The following is a 17,115-nucleotide window of genomic DNA, read 5'->3' as shown; positions in this document are numbered from 1 at the left end:
GATAAGTCAACACCGGGAACAGATGCGGTGTCGATCTGCGTAACAAGGGAGATAAGTGTAACAGAAAATGTCAACAATGGTACTGTTAGAATCCAAAACGCAAAAGATAGCAAACTATAGATAAAATGAAAATATTAAGCACACGTTTATTGACAGCAACACACGACATCTGTAAAAGGTACAAAGATACAAAAAATTTAAATCTGCCAACGCATGCAAAACTCGTCCGTAGTTCAAGTTACTTGCAAATGATGTTCTTGCGTAACCCTGTGCCTGTGGTTTGGCAAGAGGTCTGGGACCACAATAATTTATTTCAAAGTGCATTATTTTTAGACAATGAATTAAAATTTTAAAAATCCAATCTGCACTTTCTCAATAATATATTTACAGTGTGTTGTACTACTTTTGGGAGAAATTAAATAGAAAACTTCATAAACGTACTAATTAGTTTTATACAATAGCGATATAAAATTAACAAGGCACTGGCTACGGTTACATGGAAATGTAACAATAATAAAAATATTATTGTTACATTGGAGACTAATTACCGAAATGCAAAGTTGGGTGAGGAACCGATTAATTACGAATGTAACAATAATTACTGAGGCTATGGTTACATTACGTTATTGTTACATGAAAAACAGCAATGTACGCTAGATTTATTAAACTTAAATCTTCTATAGTTGTGTTGCTTAATTCTTTCATATGTACTAAACAATACTTGTAATACTGATAAATATTAAATATTATTATTCAACAATCAAATGGTGTTTAACTTGAATAGTTTTACGTATTAATGTTTTTGATGTTCTTAAAGATAATACTCAAGATTAGGAGTGTCAAAGGCGAAACATATAGTTCAATGGTTTTTCTTTTTTAAAGTATTTAACTGCACACCTACTCTTATTACTGTCATTATACTTTGAACCAATTTTGTTTAGGGTGAAAAACTTTGGGATGCGTTTTAAACCGGCGAAACTTAAACAAAATCAAGACATAAATTTCATACAGCTATACAACTTGACCCAAATTGATACATCAAAAGCAAAGTTTGCTAACTGTAACTTAAATACTAAGAACTTCTGTATGTACACGTAACCGTGGAGGACGCAATTTCGTTCATAAAAAATGTGTCGGACTTTAAAAACCACTTACTTGATTTGTAGAAATTGTCATTGTAAATAAAAAAATTACAGTAAATAAATTGTATGTAATAAATGTATGTACATGTATTGCAAATATAAAATAAATGTCTTCATTTTTTATTATCTAGTACATATTACTAGTCCCATCGTGCATTGCTGTTTTTCATGTAACAATAACGCTATGTAACCGTAGCATTAATAATTATTGTTACATTCGTAATTAAACAGATCCTTACCCAACCATGCATTCCGGCATTTAGTCTCCAATGTAACAATAATATTTTTATTATTGTTACATTTCCATGTAACCGTAGCCAGTGTCTATAAAATTACCAGAGCGATCAAAAATACAGAGAGTTTATAGTGTCAAGTTGACACTTACTAAAGACTAAAGACTAAAATATAGACAATTTTTATGTTAAATATGGGTCTTGAAATCTTTTAACAGCTTCCAAAATTGATGCTAATTCTTAACCTCTACAGCTGGACCTTTAATTTGAAATTCATGTCATCATGACCCAAATTATTTTACAGTGTAATTTCATCACCCTACTAGCTATTTTAGGCATAACACATGAAAAAATAAATTTAGAAGGGATATAAAAAAAATTGCAAGTAACACAATGTTCACACAAGGGACTTTATTCATGGACAACGAAAATCAAGGACATTAACTGTGTTCCCAGACCAAGAGACTTACAAGAGTTTTCAGCCAACTAACCGATTCAAACACAAGTCATTTATCATGTTTTTGAAAACAATAATATTGTATTGCTGCACTGCAGTTGAAAAAAGGAGATAAAGCAGTACTTACAAATATAGAATTAAGAAAATATGGTGACAACACCCATAGGCGGATCCAGGGGGGCCCTGGGGGGCCTGGGCCCCCCTATTTTTGTTGGAAAAATTTGGTTGATTATATAGGGAATCATTGAAGCATGACTGGAGCGGGCCCCCTCTTAGGTCAGTCAGCGGGCCCCCCCTTAGGAAAAGTTCTGGATCCGCCACTGACACCAGCCCAAATGACTTAGAAATTTATAACTATCATAACTATGGGTCACCATACAGGCATTCAACAATGAGCACCACTCATATTGCATAATATATATATGTATGTACATTATAGCTATAAAAGGCCATGAAAAGACAAATGTAAAAAAATTCAATCAAGAAAACTAATGGCCTGATTTATGTCCAAAACAATGAATGAAAAAATAAACATGATATACAATTCAACAACAAACACAAAATAACAGGCTCCTGACTTGCGAAAGGCACATTATGATTCAGAATGTGGCTGGGTTAAGCTTAAAGTTTGTTGGAGCCAAACCCTTCCCCTAAACATTTTTTAACCATAGGTAGCAATACACAGTTAGAATTTAGTTTCGCATTATGGCCCCTGTGAATTTTTTAAATATGAAAGTTTTTGTACAATAAAATTGATTTTTAGATAATTGATGAATAATATAGCCTTCTTAGTGGGTTTATATGAACATTTAGATTGTTTTTAACATGTTTTATAGGCCATTTATATGATTGACAGTCCGTATTTTCTTATCCGTACCGTTCATAGGTCCATAAATTATCGTAGTGTTTATCAACAAAGATTTTGCGCTCAATCTTTTCAATTCAATTTTATGGAAAAACAAGCAGAAATGCATATGATTTTTTTTGGACCACTTGATAGATATAAACCTATGGATTCAGGAAAGGTATCACTGTAATTGATTGAAATTTTCCAATAGACCAAATTTTGGAGACTTTTGTGACATGTTCACCCCCCTTTTTTGCTATATTTTGTATCTAAGAAATGCAGATTGTTGCCATGGTTACACCCAAGAGGGATTATATTTCACCCTTATGACCATTAGAAATCAAATCTATGGACGATTCTCTTTCTATAAGTATATACATGCATAACACACATATAAAGCCTTCTTTGTTAGACAAGAGGGGAAAGAGGGTGTTTAAAAATTATGAGTGTCAATTTTAAGTTTTTTTCCTAACTGTGTATTGCTACCTTATGGCATTTGACAAAGCAAAGAATTGCTTTTTTTTTAGACAAATCATACCACAAATCTATTGATAATTAGGTTATAGATACAATTCTGAGGGAGAAACAACCTTTAGAATGACAATATATGTTAGTTTTGTTGTTTATTGTCCTTAGCAACCAATATAGACATTTTGACACAAAGACTTGGTTCCGTCATAAATTGATACTTTATTGGCTACCCCTTGGAAAAGAAGATTGCGCGTTATGTAGAAACCTTAGAAGGGGACGCTTTATATTTCTTCATGCGTCTAAATCAAATTTATTATTTTAGCAAGTATAAAGTCCCAATTTAGCATGAATTAAGCCTAAATTTTTTTCTGCTGTTATAAATGAATTCAGTATTTACTTAAATTTTAACCAAGGCTTTGGTATGGTAATACACAACAAAATTGACATTCTAGAGCTTTAAAATAGCTTTAACTTGTAACATTTGTTTACTGTTAAGGTTAATTTAAGTTTTTTAAACAAGAAAAGACAGGCTTAGAAGGTACAGTTTTAGAAATTTGACTAAAAAAGGAGAAAATGCACTTTGACATGGCATGTTTCATAAAATCACTTTTTTGTTGCATTTCAGTGTCAACTGCTAACCTTCATAAAATATTCATTTCTGAACCGATTTTCAAAACTAGCAGGCCAATTTGGTCGTTTTAGCTAGTAGAAAACAGAAATCCATTTAAAATGGAATTGGGAAAAAAATTTTAATCCTTAAGGTAGCAATACACAGTGAGGAGTTTAGTTTCGCATTATGGCCCCTGTGAATTTTTTAAATATGAAAGTTTTTGTACAATAAAATTGATTTTTAGATAATTGATGAATAATATAGCCTTTTTAGTGGGTTTATATGAACAATTAGATTGTTTTTAACATGTTTTATAGGCCATTTATATGATTGACAGTCCGTATTTTCTTATCCGTACCGTTCATAGGTCCATAAATTATCGTAGTGTTTATCAACAAAGATTTTGCGCTCAATCTTTTCAATTCAATTTTATGGAAAAACAAGCAGAAATGCATATGATTTTTTTTGGACCACTTGATAGATATAAACCTATGGATTCAGGAAAGGTATCACTGTAATTGATTGAAATTTTCCAATAGACCAAATTTTGGAGACTTTTGTGACATGTTCACCCCCCTTTTTTGCTATATTTTGTATCTAAGAAATGCAGATTGTTGCCATGGTTACACCCAAGAGGGATTATATTTCACCCTTATGACCATTAGAAATCAAATCTATGGACGATTCTCTTTCTATAAGTATATACATGCATAACACACATATAAAGCCTTCCTTGTTAGACAGGAGGGGAAAGAGGGCGTTTAAAAATTATGAGTGTCAATTTTAAGTTTTTTTCCTAACTGTGTATTGCTACCATAAGTTAAGGTTCATCCTTTGGCTAAAGTTGCTATGTTTTCACCTCAAAAATTTCTCAGAATACAGGCAAACCTATGCATCTGGAAAAGTTTTAAGACATAGCATGCCCTAGATACATGTACATGTAGATAAAATTCAAATTCATTGCATAAATGTTTTAGAAAATATAAACCTTAATGGGGCACTTTTGTTTTGTTTTTTGGAAGCTTTATGTTTAATTAGGCACTGTCCCTATCAATAGATAACTAAATCATATTTGTTATTTGTAGAACAACAAGTTTGGAAATTCTGAAGATTTTAAAAAGACATTTGACAGTCAGTGAAACAGCAACAGCATTGAGACCATTTTATCTGGCAGTACATCCAGATTTTTATGGACAGTTTCCAGTAGAAAGGGTAAGTACTTGAGATAGTTTTTGATATCTTGATGCTTAAGATAAGTCATTTTATATGCTGAGGGAATTGTATTATTGTTTGCAGTGACTAGAAGAGTACCAAAATGATGATGTCATAATGAGAAATGGAATATCTTAAACCCCCCTAAACAGCAATGTCTAACACTCAAATAATCACATACATGCAGCTGAACACTGTATAAAGATGTGTTAAAAGTCAAATCATTTCAGTCCAACAATTCGAAGGGGAGATAATATAGCAAACAGTCATTTATTACATTATTATTTAGAATGTAATTAAAATATTTTATAGTCAATGGAATTTCTCAAAAAAGATAGAACAGAAAATTGTGCAAGTCAGAAAATGAAAAATTATGTTTCGACATCTTGAAGGTGAGATAGATGAACTTGAATTTGCTTTATTAGCATGTCTTAGTTATATATATATATATAAAATTTACTTTGTTCATGTTGTTTCAGAGCAGAACTCATTTAAAGCCTAACAAAGAAGCATTAAACCATATTTCTGATTAATTGTAGAAAGTAAATGAAGAATCCCTAAAGAAGTTACACGAGTATATAACTGACCTTCATAAAACAGGGAAAGCAAAGCCAACTGATATCAACTTTTATGTAAGAGGAAAACAACAAAATGGTAATGTCAAATAAATATATTGTAACAACATACGATTAATTCATTATTATTCCTTGATACCAATTTTTGTGGATTTCATTGGTACAGGGCAACCAAAGATATCACAAATGTTTAATGAATTACAAAATTTACATAAGAATGCATGCAAAATCTTTCTAAACTAGTTAGGAAATCCATGAGAAAGATTTTTTTCTCTCAATCCACGAAAATTGACATCCACAAATATAAATGAATCCTCAATATGATATTCTTTCAAATATTCAGTATATTATATGTAATAATGTAGTCTCTTATGTAAATTCTGTAACAGTACACTCAAAAATTTCATTGGAAACACTTAATACCTATTTCTGTTGTGGCAAAGTTCATTTGTATTTGTAACTATTATTTGAGAATTTTGCTATATTTTTAACTTCATACATGAATTGTAACATATAAAATAGATAAATACAAGTATGTGAACATGAAGTTACTGTCAGGAGATGTCAGATCCACAGTGACAACAGTACTGGAGTCTGTAGCTCTTCCATTAGATTATCTGGATACCATTCCAAGGGGATCAGCTACCACTAAAATTAGATGGGATTCATCCTATTATCATTTTACTGGTAAACAGAACCCACATGATGAGTATTACCAGGCCACTAGTAAACTACATACAGGTACTTTGATGTAAGTTGAATAACATCAAATAAGTGCATTAATTCAGATCTGCTACATATAACTCTAAAAGGAGATGATAAGGACATACTTGAAAAGATTATTTAACTCATATCTGGTAAGAAAGCTTTACAATGATCAATCTAGGGTAGAGATATAATCATACATACTATTGGTTTACCCATTGCATGTGCAAGCACCAAAAAAATAAATCATTGTTTATTACGGCTTTTCAAATAACAGGTTTAATAAAGATCAACCAATGTTACAGATTTGGCATACCGGTAAATAATAATTGGTATATTTGAATTGTACTTGTTTGAGAAAAAAATTATGCATGCTGGGACCCACAATACTAATAAAATAGCCTCTAAGTTTGAAATTGTGTGTCTTGAATACAACTAGAAGGGTTACCATGAACTCTGCATATGATCTATAATTACTGCATACAAGTTTTATAAAACATAAAAAATATGTTCTATTGTTTTATTTTAGCTCATGGTTACAGAAAAAAGGGCCAGATGCCAAATTAAAATTAGAATCTAGTCAGAAGATACAGGAACAGATAAATGAACTTTACGAAGAACTGATAGATTTTGTTGGATTGGAAGATATAAATTGGTACAGTGATTGGGAAATCAATCATTATATGGGATGTCTTCGCTCATTTTCTAGATTTTGTCATAACCATCCAAAAGAAGTCAAGAATATTTTAAAAGGTAAAAATGAATTAATTTTCCATGCACAAACGCTGTATATATTTCAAAGTATTTAAATCTAATTGGTTCAGGAGCCTATAATTCAGTGGTTGTCGTTTGTTTATGTGTTACATATTTGTTTTTCGTTCATTTTTGGTACATAAATTAGGATGTTAGTTTTCTCATTTGAATTGTTTTATATTGTCATTTTGGGGCCTTTTATAGTGGACTTATGCGGTATGGGCTTTGCTCATTGTTGAAGACCATACAGTGACCTACAGTTGTTAATTTCTGTGTCATTTTTGTCTCTTGTGGAGAGTTGTCACATTGGCAATCATACAACATCATCTTTTTTAATAATTGTAGAATGAGTTTTAAGTATTGGAATAAAATATCTGATGTTGTTTTATAAAGAGAAATACTATTGAGAATTGCGACTTCTTATGAACATAACAGTTTAGTATTTGAAAAATATATCTGATGTTGGTCTAAACAGAGAAATTGTATTAAGTATGGCTACATGTTTTATAGGTAGAAGTTTGGTATTTGGTAACAAGCCTGGTGTCAGTTTATATGGTGAAGTTGTATTAAGTATTACTACATGTTTTATAGGTAGAAGTTTAGTATTTGGTAACAAGCCTGCTGTCAGTTTATATGGAGACTTTGTATTTAGTATAACTACATGTTTTATAGGTAGAAGTTTAGTATTTGGTAACAAACCTGGTGTCAGTTTATATGGAGAAGTTGTATTTAGTATTACTACATGTTTTATAGGTAGAAGTTTAGTATTTGGTAACAAGCCTGGTGTCAGTTTATATGGAGAAGTTGTATTAAGTATTACTACATGTTTTATAGGTAGAAGTTTAGTATTTGGTAACAAGCCTGGTGTCAGTTTATATGGTGAAGTTGTATTTAGTATAACTACATGTTTTATAGGTAGAAGTTTAGTATTTGGTAACAAGCCTGGTGTCAGTTTATATGGAGACGTTGTATTAAGTATTACTACATGTTTTATAGGTAGAAGTTTAGTATTTGGTAACAAGCCTGCTGTCAGTTTATATGGAGAAGTTGTATTAAGTATTACTACATGTTTTATAGGTAGAAGTTTAGTATTTGGTAACAAGCCTGGTGTCAGTTTATATGGTGAAGTTGTATTTAGTATTACTACATGTTTTATAGGTAGAAGTTTAGTATTTGGTAACAAGCCTGGTGTCATTTTATATGGAGACGTTGTATTAAGTATTACTACATGTTTTATAGGTAGAAGTTTAGTATTTGGTAACAAGCCTGCTGTCAGTTTATATGGAGAAGTTGTATTAAGTATTACTACATGTTTTATAGGTAGAAGTTTAGTATTTGGTAACAAACCTGGTGTCAGTTTATATGGAGAAGTTGTATTAAGTAATACTACATGTTTTATAGGTAGAAGTTTAGTATTTGGTAACAAGCCTGGTGTCAGTTTATATGGAGACGTTGTATTAAGTATTACTACATGTTTTATAGGTAGAAGTTTAGTATTTGGTAACAAACCTGGTGTCAGTTTATATGGAGACGTTGTATTTAGTATTACTACATGTTTTATAGGTAGAAGTTTAGTATTTGGTAACAAGCCTGCTGTCAGTTTATATGGAGACGTTGTATTAAGTATTACTACATGTTTTATAGGTAGAAGTTTAGTATTTGGTAACAAGCCTGCTGTCAGTTTATATGGAGAAGTTGTATTAAGTATTACTACATGTTTTATAGGTAGAAGTTTAGTATTTGGTAACAAACCTGGTGTCAGTTTATATGGAGAAGTTGTATTAAGTAATACTACATGTTTTATAGGTAGAAGTTTAGTATTTGGTAACAAGCCTGCTGTCAGTTTATATGGAGACGTTGTATTTAGTATAACTACATGTTTTATAGGTAGAAGTTTAGTATTTGGTAACAAACCTGGTGTCAGTTTATATGGAGAAGTTGTATTTAGTATTACTACATGTTTTATAGGTAGAAGTTTAGTATTTGGTAACAAGCCTGGTGTCAGTTTATATGGAGAAGTTGTATTAAGTATTACTACATGTTTTATAGGTAGAAGTTTAGTATTTGGTAACAAGCCTGGTGTCAGTTTATATGGTGAAGTTGTATTTAGTATAACTACATGTTTTATAGGTAGAAGTTTAGTATTTGGTAACAAGCCTGGTGTCAGTTTATATGGAGACGTTGTATTAAGTATTACTACATGTTTTATAGGTAGAAGTTTAGTATTTGGTAACAAGCCTGCTGTCAGTTTATATGGAGAAGTTGTATTAAGTATTACTACATGTTTTATAGGTAGAAGTTTAGTATTTGGTAACAAGCCTGGTGTCAGTTTATATGGTGAAGTTGTATTTAGTATTACTACATGTTTTATAGGTAGAAGTTTAGTATTTGGTAACAAGCCTGGTGTCAGTTTATATGGAGACGTTGTATTAAGTATTACTACATGTTTTATAGGTAGAAGTTTAGTATTTGGTAACAAGCCTGCTGTCAGTTTATATGGAGAAGTTGTATTAAGTATTACTACATGTTTTATAGGTAGAAGTTTAGTATTTGGTAACAAACCTGGTGTCAGTTTATATGGAGAAGTTGTATTAAGTAATACTACATGTTTTATAGGTAGAAGTTTAGTATTTGGTAACAAGCCTGGTGTCAGTTTATATGGAGACGTTGTATTAAGTATTACTACATGTTTTATAGGTAGAAGTTTAGTATTTGGTAACAAACCTGGTGTCAGTTTATATGGAGACGTTGTATTTAGTATTACTACATGTTTTATAGGTAGAAGTTTAGTATTTGGTAACAAGCCTGCTGTCAGTTTATATGGAGAAGTTGTATTAAGTATTACTACATGTTTTATAGGTAGAAGTTTAGTATTTGGTAACAAGCCTGGTGTCAGTTTATATGGAGACGTTGTATTAAGTATTACTACATGTTTTATAGGTAGAAGTTTAGTATTTGGTAACAAGCCTGCTGTCAGTTTATATGGAGAAGTTGTATTAAGTATGGCTACATGTTTTATAGGTAGAAGTTTGGTATTTGGTAACAAGCCTGGTGTCAGTTTATATGGAGACGTTGTATTTAGTATTACTACATGTTTTATAGGTAGAAGTTTAGTATTTGGTAACAAACCTGGTGTCAGTTTATATGGAGACGTTGTATTAAGTATTACTACATGTTTTATAGGTAGAAGTTTAGTATTTGGTAACAAGCCTGGTGTCAGTTTATATGGAGAAGTTGTATTAAGTATTACTACATGTTTTATAGGTAGAAGTTTAGTATTTGGTAACAAACCTGGTGTCAGTTTATATGGAGACGTTGTATTTAGTATAACTACATGTTTTATAGGTAGAAGTTTAGTATTTGGTAACAAGCCTGCTGTCAGTTTATATGGAGAAGTTGTATTAAGTATTACTACATGTTTTATAGGTAGAAGTTTAGTATTTGGTAACAAGCCTGCTGTCAGTTTATATGGAGAAGTTGTATTAAGTATTACTACATGTTTTATAGGTAGAAGTTTAGTATTTGGTAACAAGCCTGCTGTCAGTTTATATGGAGAAGTTGTATTAAGTAATACTACATGTTTTATAGGTAGAAGTTTAGTATTTGGTAACAAGCCTGCTGTCAGTTTATATGGAGAAGTTGTATTAAGTATTACTACATGTTTTATAGGTAGAAGTTTAGTATTTGGTAACAAGCCTGGTGTCAGTTTATATGGAGACGTTGTATTTAGTATTACTACATGTTTTATAGGTAGAAGTTTAGTATTTGGTAACAAGCCTGGTGTCAGTTTATATGGAGAAGTTGTATTAAGTACTACTACATGTTTTATAGGTAGAAGTTTAGTATTTGGTAACAAACCTGGTGTCAGTTTATATGGAGACGTTGTATTAAGTATTACTACATGTTTTATAGGTAGAAGTTTAGTATTTGGTAACAAGCCTGGTGTCAGTTTATATGGAGACGTTGTATTAAGTATTACTACATGTTTTATAGGTAGAAGTTTAGTATTTGGTAACAAGCCTGGTGTCAGTTTATATGGAGACGTTGTATTTAGTATTACTACATGTTTTATAGGTAGAAGTTTAGTATTTGGTAACAAACCTGGTGTCAGTTTATATGGAGACGTTGTATTAAGTATTACTACATGTTTTATAGGTAGAAGTTTAGTATTTGGTAACAAGCCTGGTGTCAGTTTATATGGAGACGTTGTATTAAGTATTACTACATGTTTTATAGGTAGAAGTTTAGTATTTGGTAACAAGCCTGGTGTCAGTTTATATGGAGAAGTTGTATTAAGTATTACTACATGTTTTATAGGTAGAAGTTTAGTATTTGGTAACAAACCTGGTGTCAGTTTATATGGAGACGTTGTATTAAGTATTACTACATGTTTTATAGGTAGAAGTTTAGTATTTGGTAACAAGCCTGGTGTCAGTTTATATGGAGACGTTGTATTAAGTATTACTACATGTTTTATAGGTAGAAGTTTAGTATTTGGTAACAAGCCTGGTGTCAGTTTATATGGAGAAGATGTATTAAGTATTACTACATGTTTTATAGGTAGAAGTTTAGTATTTGGTAACAAGCCTGCTGTCAGTTTATATGGAGAAGTTGTATTTAGTATTACTACATGTTTTATAGGTAGAAGTTTAGTATTTGGTAACAAGCCTGGTGTCAGTTTATATGGTGACGTTGTATTAAGTATTACTACATGTTTTATAGGTAGAAGTTTAGTATTTGGTAACAAACCTGGTGTCAGTTTATATGGAGAAGTTGTATTAAGTATTACTACATGTTTTATAGGTAGAAGTTTAGTATTTGGTAACAAGCCTGGTGTCAGTTTATATGGAGAAGTTGTATTAAGTATTACTACATGTTTTATAGGTAGAAGTTTAGTATTTGGTAACAAACCTGGTGTCAGTTTATATGGTGAAGTTGTATTAAGTATTACTACATGTTTTATAGGTAGAAGTTTGGTATTTGGTAACAAGCCTGCTGTCAGTTTATATGGAGACGTTGTATTTAGTATTACTACATGTTTTATAGGTAGAAGTTTAGTATTTGGTAACAAACCTGGTGTCAGTTTATATGGTGAAGTTGTACTTAGCAGTGCTGACTGTGATACAGATTGGATGACTGTGAGTTTTGTATCTTAAATTTTTATTAGATATAAAAAGAAGGAGAAGTGGTAATATTGCCAATGAGACAATTATCGACCAGCATACAAATGATGTACATATGGAAGTTTGCAATTACAGGTCATTATATGGCTTCAACAATTAAAAAACTCATACATATAATCAGTTATAACATACATGGACAACAAAAATTTGAAACTATTCAAAAAAACAAACCTAGCAAAATAGTTAATTTCCTTTTGTATTCTAGTAATTTATTATGATAAAATTTATTTATTGATGTTTGCAAGCCAAAAGACCTCAGAAATGTTCAGTATGATTTAAAGGAATAACTATACAATATCTTTTTTTTAAGTTTTTGTCCTATGTGCCAGCTTATGATGCAGTTTTAGAAAGATTACCCTATATGGAGAAAAGATTATCAGAACTTCTAGGAAATATTAAAATTGATCGCAGAAAGAAGAAGCAGATTATGATGGCAACAGAATATGAACTGATTCTCAATAAAATTCTCAATTGTTTACGGAATTGTCAGGGTGATGTTGATAGATATTTCAATGGAGAAGATTTATCTCACCTTGAACTTGTTGTAGAAGAGTAAGTGTAGCAGATTTATTTTGTGTAACAATTCGTTAAAATAATCCTTATTGATTCAGTTTTCATGATTTTAGAAAAAATGCATTTTTTGCTGTCTATGTACAATTTACTTATATTATCTAATACTGTGGATTCATTATTATTCGGTGGATACCAATTTTTGTGGTTTCTGTTGGAACAGTTGAACCACTAATTTAATTGCTCAACTAATCACAAATTTGCTATTGGGTTGTGTACAGACTTCGACAAAACCACGAAATCAAATTTCCTTGAAAATGCAACATTTCCTCAATCCACAAAAATTGATACCCATGAAAATAAATGAATTTACAGTATTAAAAAAAATCATCTGCAAATAGTTTATGAAAAGTTGTACAAATAATTTTATACATAATCAAGTAAAATGTAATTTTAAAACAGAGGGGTCTTGATGCTGGGGAATCTAACAATTTACTTTAACAATATTATTTCCTCCCCTATAAATGTATATGCTGCACAAGTAAGTATTACAAGAAGATGTGGTATGATTGCAAATGAGACAACTCTCCACAAGAGACCAAAATGACACACAAATTAACAACTATAGGTCACTGTATGGCCTTCAACAATGAGCAAAGCCCATACCGCATAGTCAGCTATACAAGGCCCCAAAATGATTTATACATATATATTTGATATCCAAATAACTGCAGAATTATTTTATTTCAATATGTTTGAAGAAAATACAGCTCTTGTCAGGCTATATGGCCCTTAAATAAAGACAGCATCTTCAAACAAAATTGATTGATATTGGCATACTGCTTATTGACTATTGTGATTTATGATAGATTGTTGTATTTAACAGAGGATCAGCACCAATGACATTATCATCTAATGGAAAGTTTGTGACCCCTTCCTCTATACCTGGAATAGTGTTGGTTAAATTCATAGCCGAAAATAAAGACAAGGCCTATATGATACTACAGGATATGTCATTGTAAGTCACATAATATAAAAATTGAGAATGGAAATGGGGAATGTGTCAAAGAGACAACAACCCGACCATAGAGCAGACAACAGCAGAAGGTCACCAACAGGTCTTCAATGCAGCGAGAAATTCCCGCACCCGGAGGCGTCCTTCAGATGGCCCCTAAACAAATATATATACATGTTCAGTGATAATGAATGCCATACTAAACTCCAAATTGTACACAAGAAACTAAAAGTTAAGATAAAACAAGACTAACAAAGGCCAGAGGCTCCTGACTTGGGACAGGCGCAAAAATGCGGCAGGGTTAAACATGTTTATGAGATATCAACCCTCCCCTGTACCTCTAGCCAATGCAGAAAAGTTAACACATAACAATACACACATTAAAATTCAGTTCAAGAGAAGTCTGAGTCTGATGTCAGAAGATGTAACCAAAGAAAATAAACAAAATGACAATAATACATAAATATTATGTATACAAGGTATAAAGTTTTATTTTAGTTTTTATTAAAAAAAAATTGGAAAGGAGACCTAGTATGACTGCCAATGAGACATCTTACCACAACAAGATTTCAAACAACCTTAATTCAATATATACAGCCTTCAACAATGAGCATTATCATTCTTGGAAATGCAAATTTTGTGGATTTCAAGCTTATAGGTGAACCAGGTTAATAAAGTAAAATTTTTCTATTCTCAACTGACAACACAGAAATAAAATGGCTTAAAGTTTAAAAGAAAAACAAATGTCAATAGGTTTGAACTAGTACATTTATTCTTGCATATTTCCATGTCTGGCTCTTCTTTTAATTTTTATTGTCGAGCCTGCAACTTTTGTTGCAGAAAGCTCGACATAGGGATAGTGATCCGGCGGCGGCTACGGCGGCGGCGTTAGCTCACTTCTTAAAAGCTTTATATTTTAGAAGGTGGAAGACCTGGATGCTTCATACTTTGTATATAGATGCTTCATGTTACGAAGTTTCCGTCAGTCACATGTCCAATGTCCTTGACCTCATTTTCATGGTTCAGTGACCACTTGAAAAAAAGAGTTCAAATTTTTTGTAATGTTGAATTCTCTCTTATTATAAGTAATAGGATAACTATATTTGATGTATGCGTACCTTGCAAGGTCCTCATGCCCGTCAGACAGTTTTCACTTGACCTCGACCTCATTTCATGGATCAGTGAACAAGGTTAAGTTTTGGTGGTCAAGTCCATATCTCAGATACTATAAGCAATAGGGCTAGTATATTCGGTGTATGGAAGGACTGTAAGGTGTACATGTCCAACTGGCAGGTGTCATCTGACCTTGACCTCATTTTCATGGTTCAGTGGTTATAGTTATATTTTTGTGTTTTGGTCTGTTTTTCTCATACCATATGCAATAGGTCTACTATATTTGTTGTATGGAATGATTGTTAAGTGTACATGTCTAGCGGGCAGATGTCATGTGACCTTGACCTCATTTTCATGGTTCAGTGGTCAAAGTTAAGTTTTTGAGTTTTGGTCTTTTTATGTAATGCTATATGCCATAGGTCAACTATATTTGGTGTATGGAAATATTTTATGATCTTTATGTCAGTCGAGCAGGTTTTATTTAACCGTGACCTCATTTTCACGGTTCATTGCACAGTGTTAAGTTTTTGTGTTTTGGTCTATTTTTCTTAAACTATAAGTAATGTGTCAACTATATATGTTGTATAGAAGCATTGTTAGCTGTACCTGTCTGCCTGGCATGGTTCATCTGACCTGGACCTCTTTTTCAAGGTTCATTGGTCTTTGTTTAGTTATCTTGGTTAATGTAAAGTTTATGTGACAGTTGTAATAAAGCTTAGATTTATACTTAAGACTATCAACATAATATCGATGATTAGTATAGAAGGCGAGACATTTCAGCGTGTGCACTCTTGTTTGTTTAAGATTTGTGTATTATTTTTTTTTTTTCAGACAAGGTGGGATGGAAAAGATGTATAAAAAACTTTGTATAGAAGAGTTTCAGTTGTTATCACTGAAGAAAGAAGAAAATGTATCACCTCATAAAATGATTCATTGTTGTGAGAGGTTATTGTATGATCAAATCTTTCTACAGTCTGGACTACACAATTCTAAGTTAAATATAGCTCATTACTATGCACTGATGCATGATGGGGAAATGACCATACCATGGAACTGGACGAGTGATATATCATAAATGTTTAGTTGCAGTGTTTTTGTTCAAATATGAATTTTATTTTATACCCGTCATTTTAATTGTGTGTAGATTAAAAACCTTCTTTTTTTTTTTTTTTATACTTTTGCCATACCATAGTACACATAGTACATAAATATTATTTTCTGGTGATTTTATACCAATATGAATTTGTATTTTGTACCTGGTATTTAAGAGTGTAGAAAATTGAATGTTTCTATTGAATTTAATTTATATACCTTAAGTAAAAAAACATGATGACCACTTTATAAATGGTCAGATATTTTGATTTGTGTAATAAATTTGAACAGCCTATTATCAGGGCAATAAAAAAAACTAAAAAAAATAGGCAGCTAAATAAAGCAGGTATCAGTTTTTAATGTTTTAATTTGGCCAATAAAGGCAGTTATTGAGTGTCCAAGAACAAGGAATCCTATCACAACTTGAATTTGATCAAATCATACAAGGTTTCTGTTAGTGATAAAAGGATACAATTTGTTTAACCTTGTATATTTTCGTAATCAGATGGAAAACATTAATCAGTTATTTTGTAAACGGTAATTTACTCAGAATTATCCCAGAAAATAAGACTGAAAACTGGAAGGCATGCCTGGTATCTTGCCTCACTGCTTGCCTGGTATCTTGCCTCACTGCTTTAGTTTAATCCTGTCAGAATACAAATACTGTGGATTCATTATAATTCCTTGGATACTAAGTTTTATTGGAGCCTAGGATCCACAAATTCAAATATCCAACGAATGACATATTTTGTATAGGAATTTGTGCAGACTTTGGAAAAAACACAAAATCAAATATCCCCGAAAATGGAAGATTTCTACAATCCACCAAAATTGGAACCCACTAAAATAAATGAATCCACAGTAAATTGTTATTGCATTTCATGAAGATGCATAATGGAATAGCATAAATTGTTGACATACGCTAGGTAAATTTTTTTTATTGTAAACTACATATAAATTTATGCAAAATACTAATGTATGAGTCAAAAATTAGATACAGTAACCAAACCTTTTTGATTTATATTTTCAATCTGGATAAAATTACTAATCAGAACAATTTATTTATTTGAACATGTACCCTTATTTTAGACCTGATAAGTGTTGAAAAGTTGATCAAACCTTTAAACCATATTCTGCTTATGTTAAGCAGAGATTTTTCAAGTTTCAAGACTGGACATTTGTTGAAAGATATATACA

The 17,115-nt window shown here is 31.5% G+C and overlaps 1 protein-coding gene across 1 annotated transcript; it reads left to right on the top strand.

Annotated features, from left to right (window-relative positions):
* The first annotated feature begins 30 nt into the window (after positions 1-30).
* On the top strand, positions 31-16,520 carry LOC143078859 (T-cell activation inhibitor, mitochondrial-like). Its single transcript, XM_076253880.1, has 9 exons — positions 31-178; positions 4,846-4,972; positions 5,512-5,626; positions 6,070-6,298; positions 6,782-7,005; positions 12,052-12,143; positions 12,499-12,740; positions 13,585-13,716; positions 15,658-16,520. Exons 1-9 carry the CDS (start codon positions 126-128, stop codon positions 15,899-15,901), a joined length of 1,458 nt encoding a protein of 485 aa, XP_076109995.1. The 5' UTR covers positions 31-125; the 3' UTR covers positions 15,902-16,520.
* The last annotated feature ends 595 nt before the right edge of the window (positions 16,521-17,115 follow it).

The sequence above is a fragment of the Mytilus galloprovincialis genome, chromosome 6, assembly GCF_965363235.1.
Source record: "Mytilus galloprovincialis chromosome 6, xbMytGall1.hap1.1, whole genome shotgun sequence".
NCBI classification, from domain to species: Eukaryota; Metazoa; Mollusca; class Bivalvia; order Mytilida; family Mytilidae; genus Mytilus; species Mytilus galloprovincialis.
Note: the sequence above shows the minus strand (reverse complement) of the source record. Positions and strands in the feature narration are given on the sequence as shown.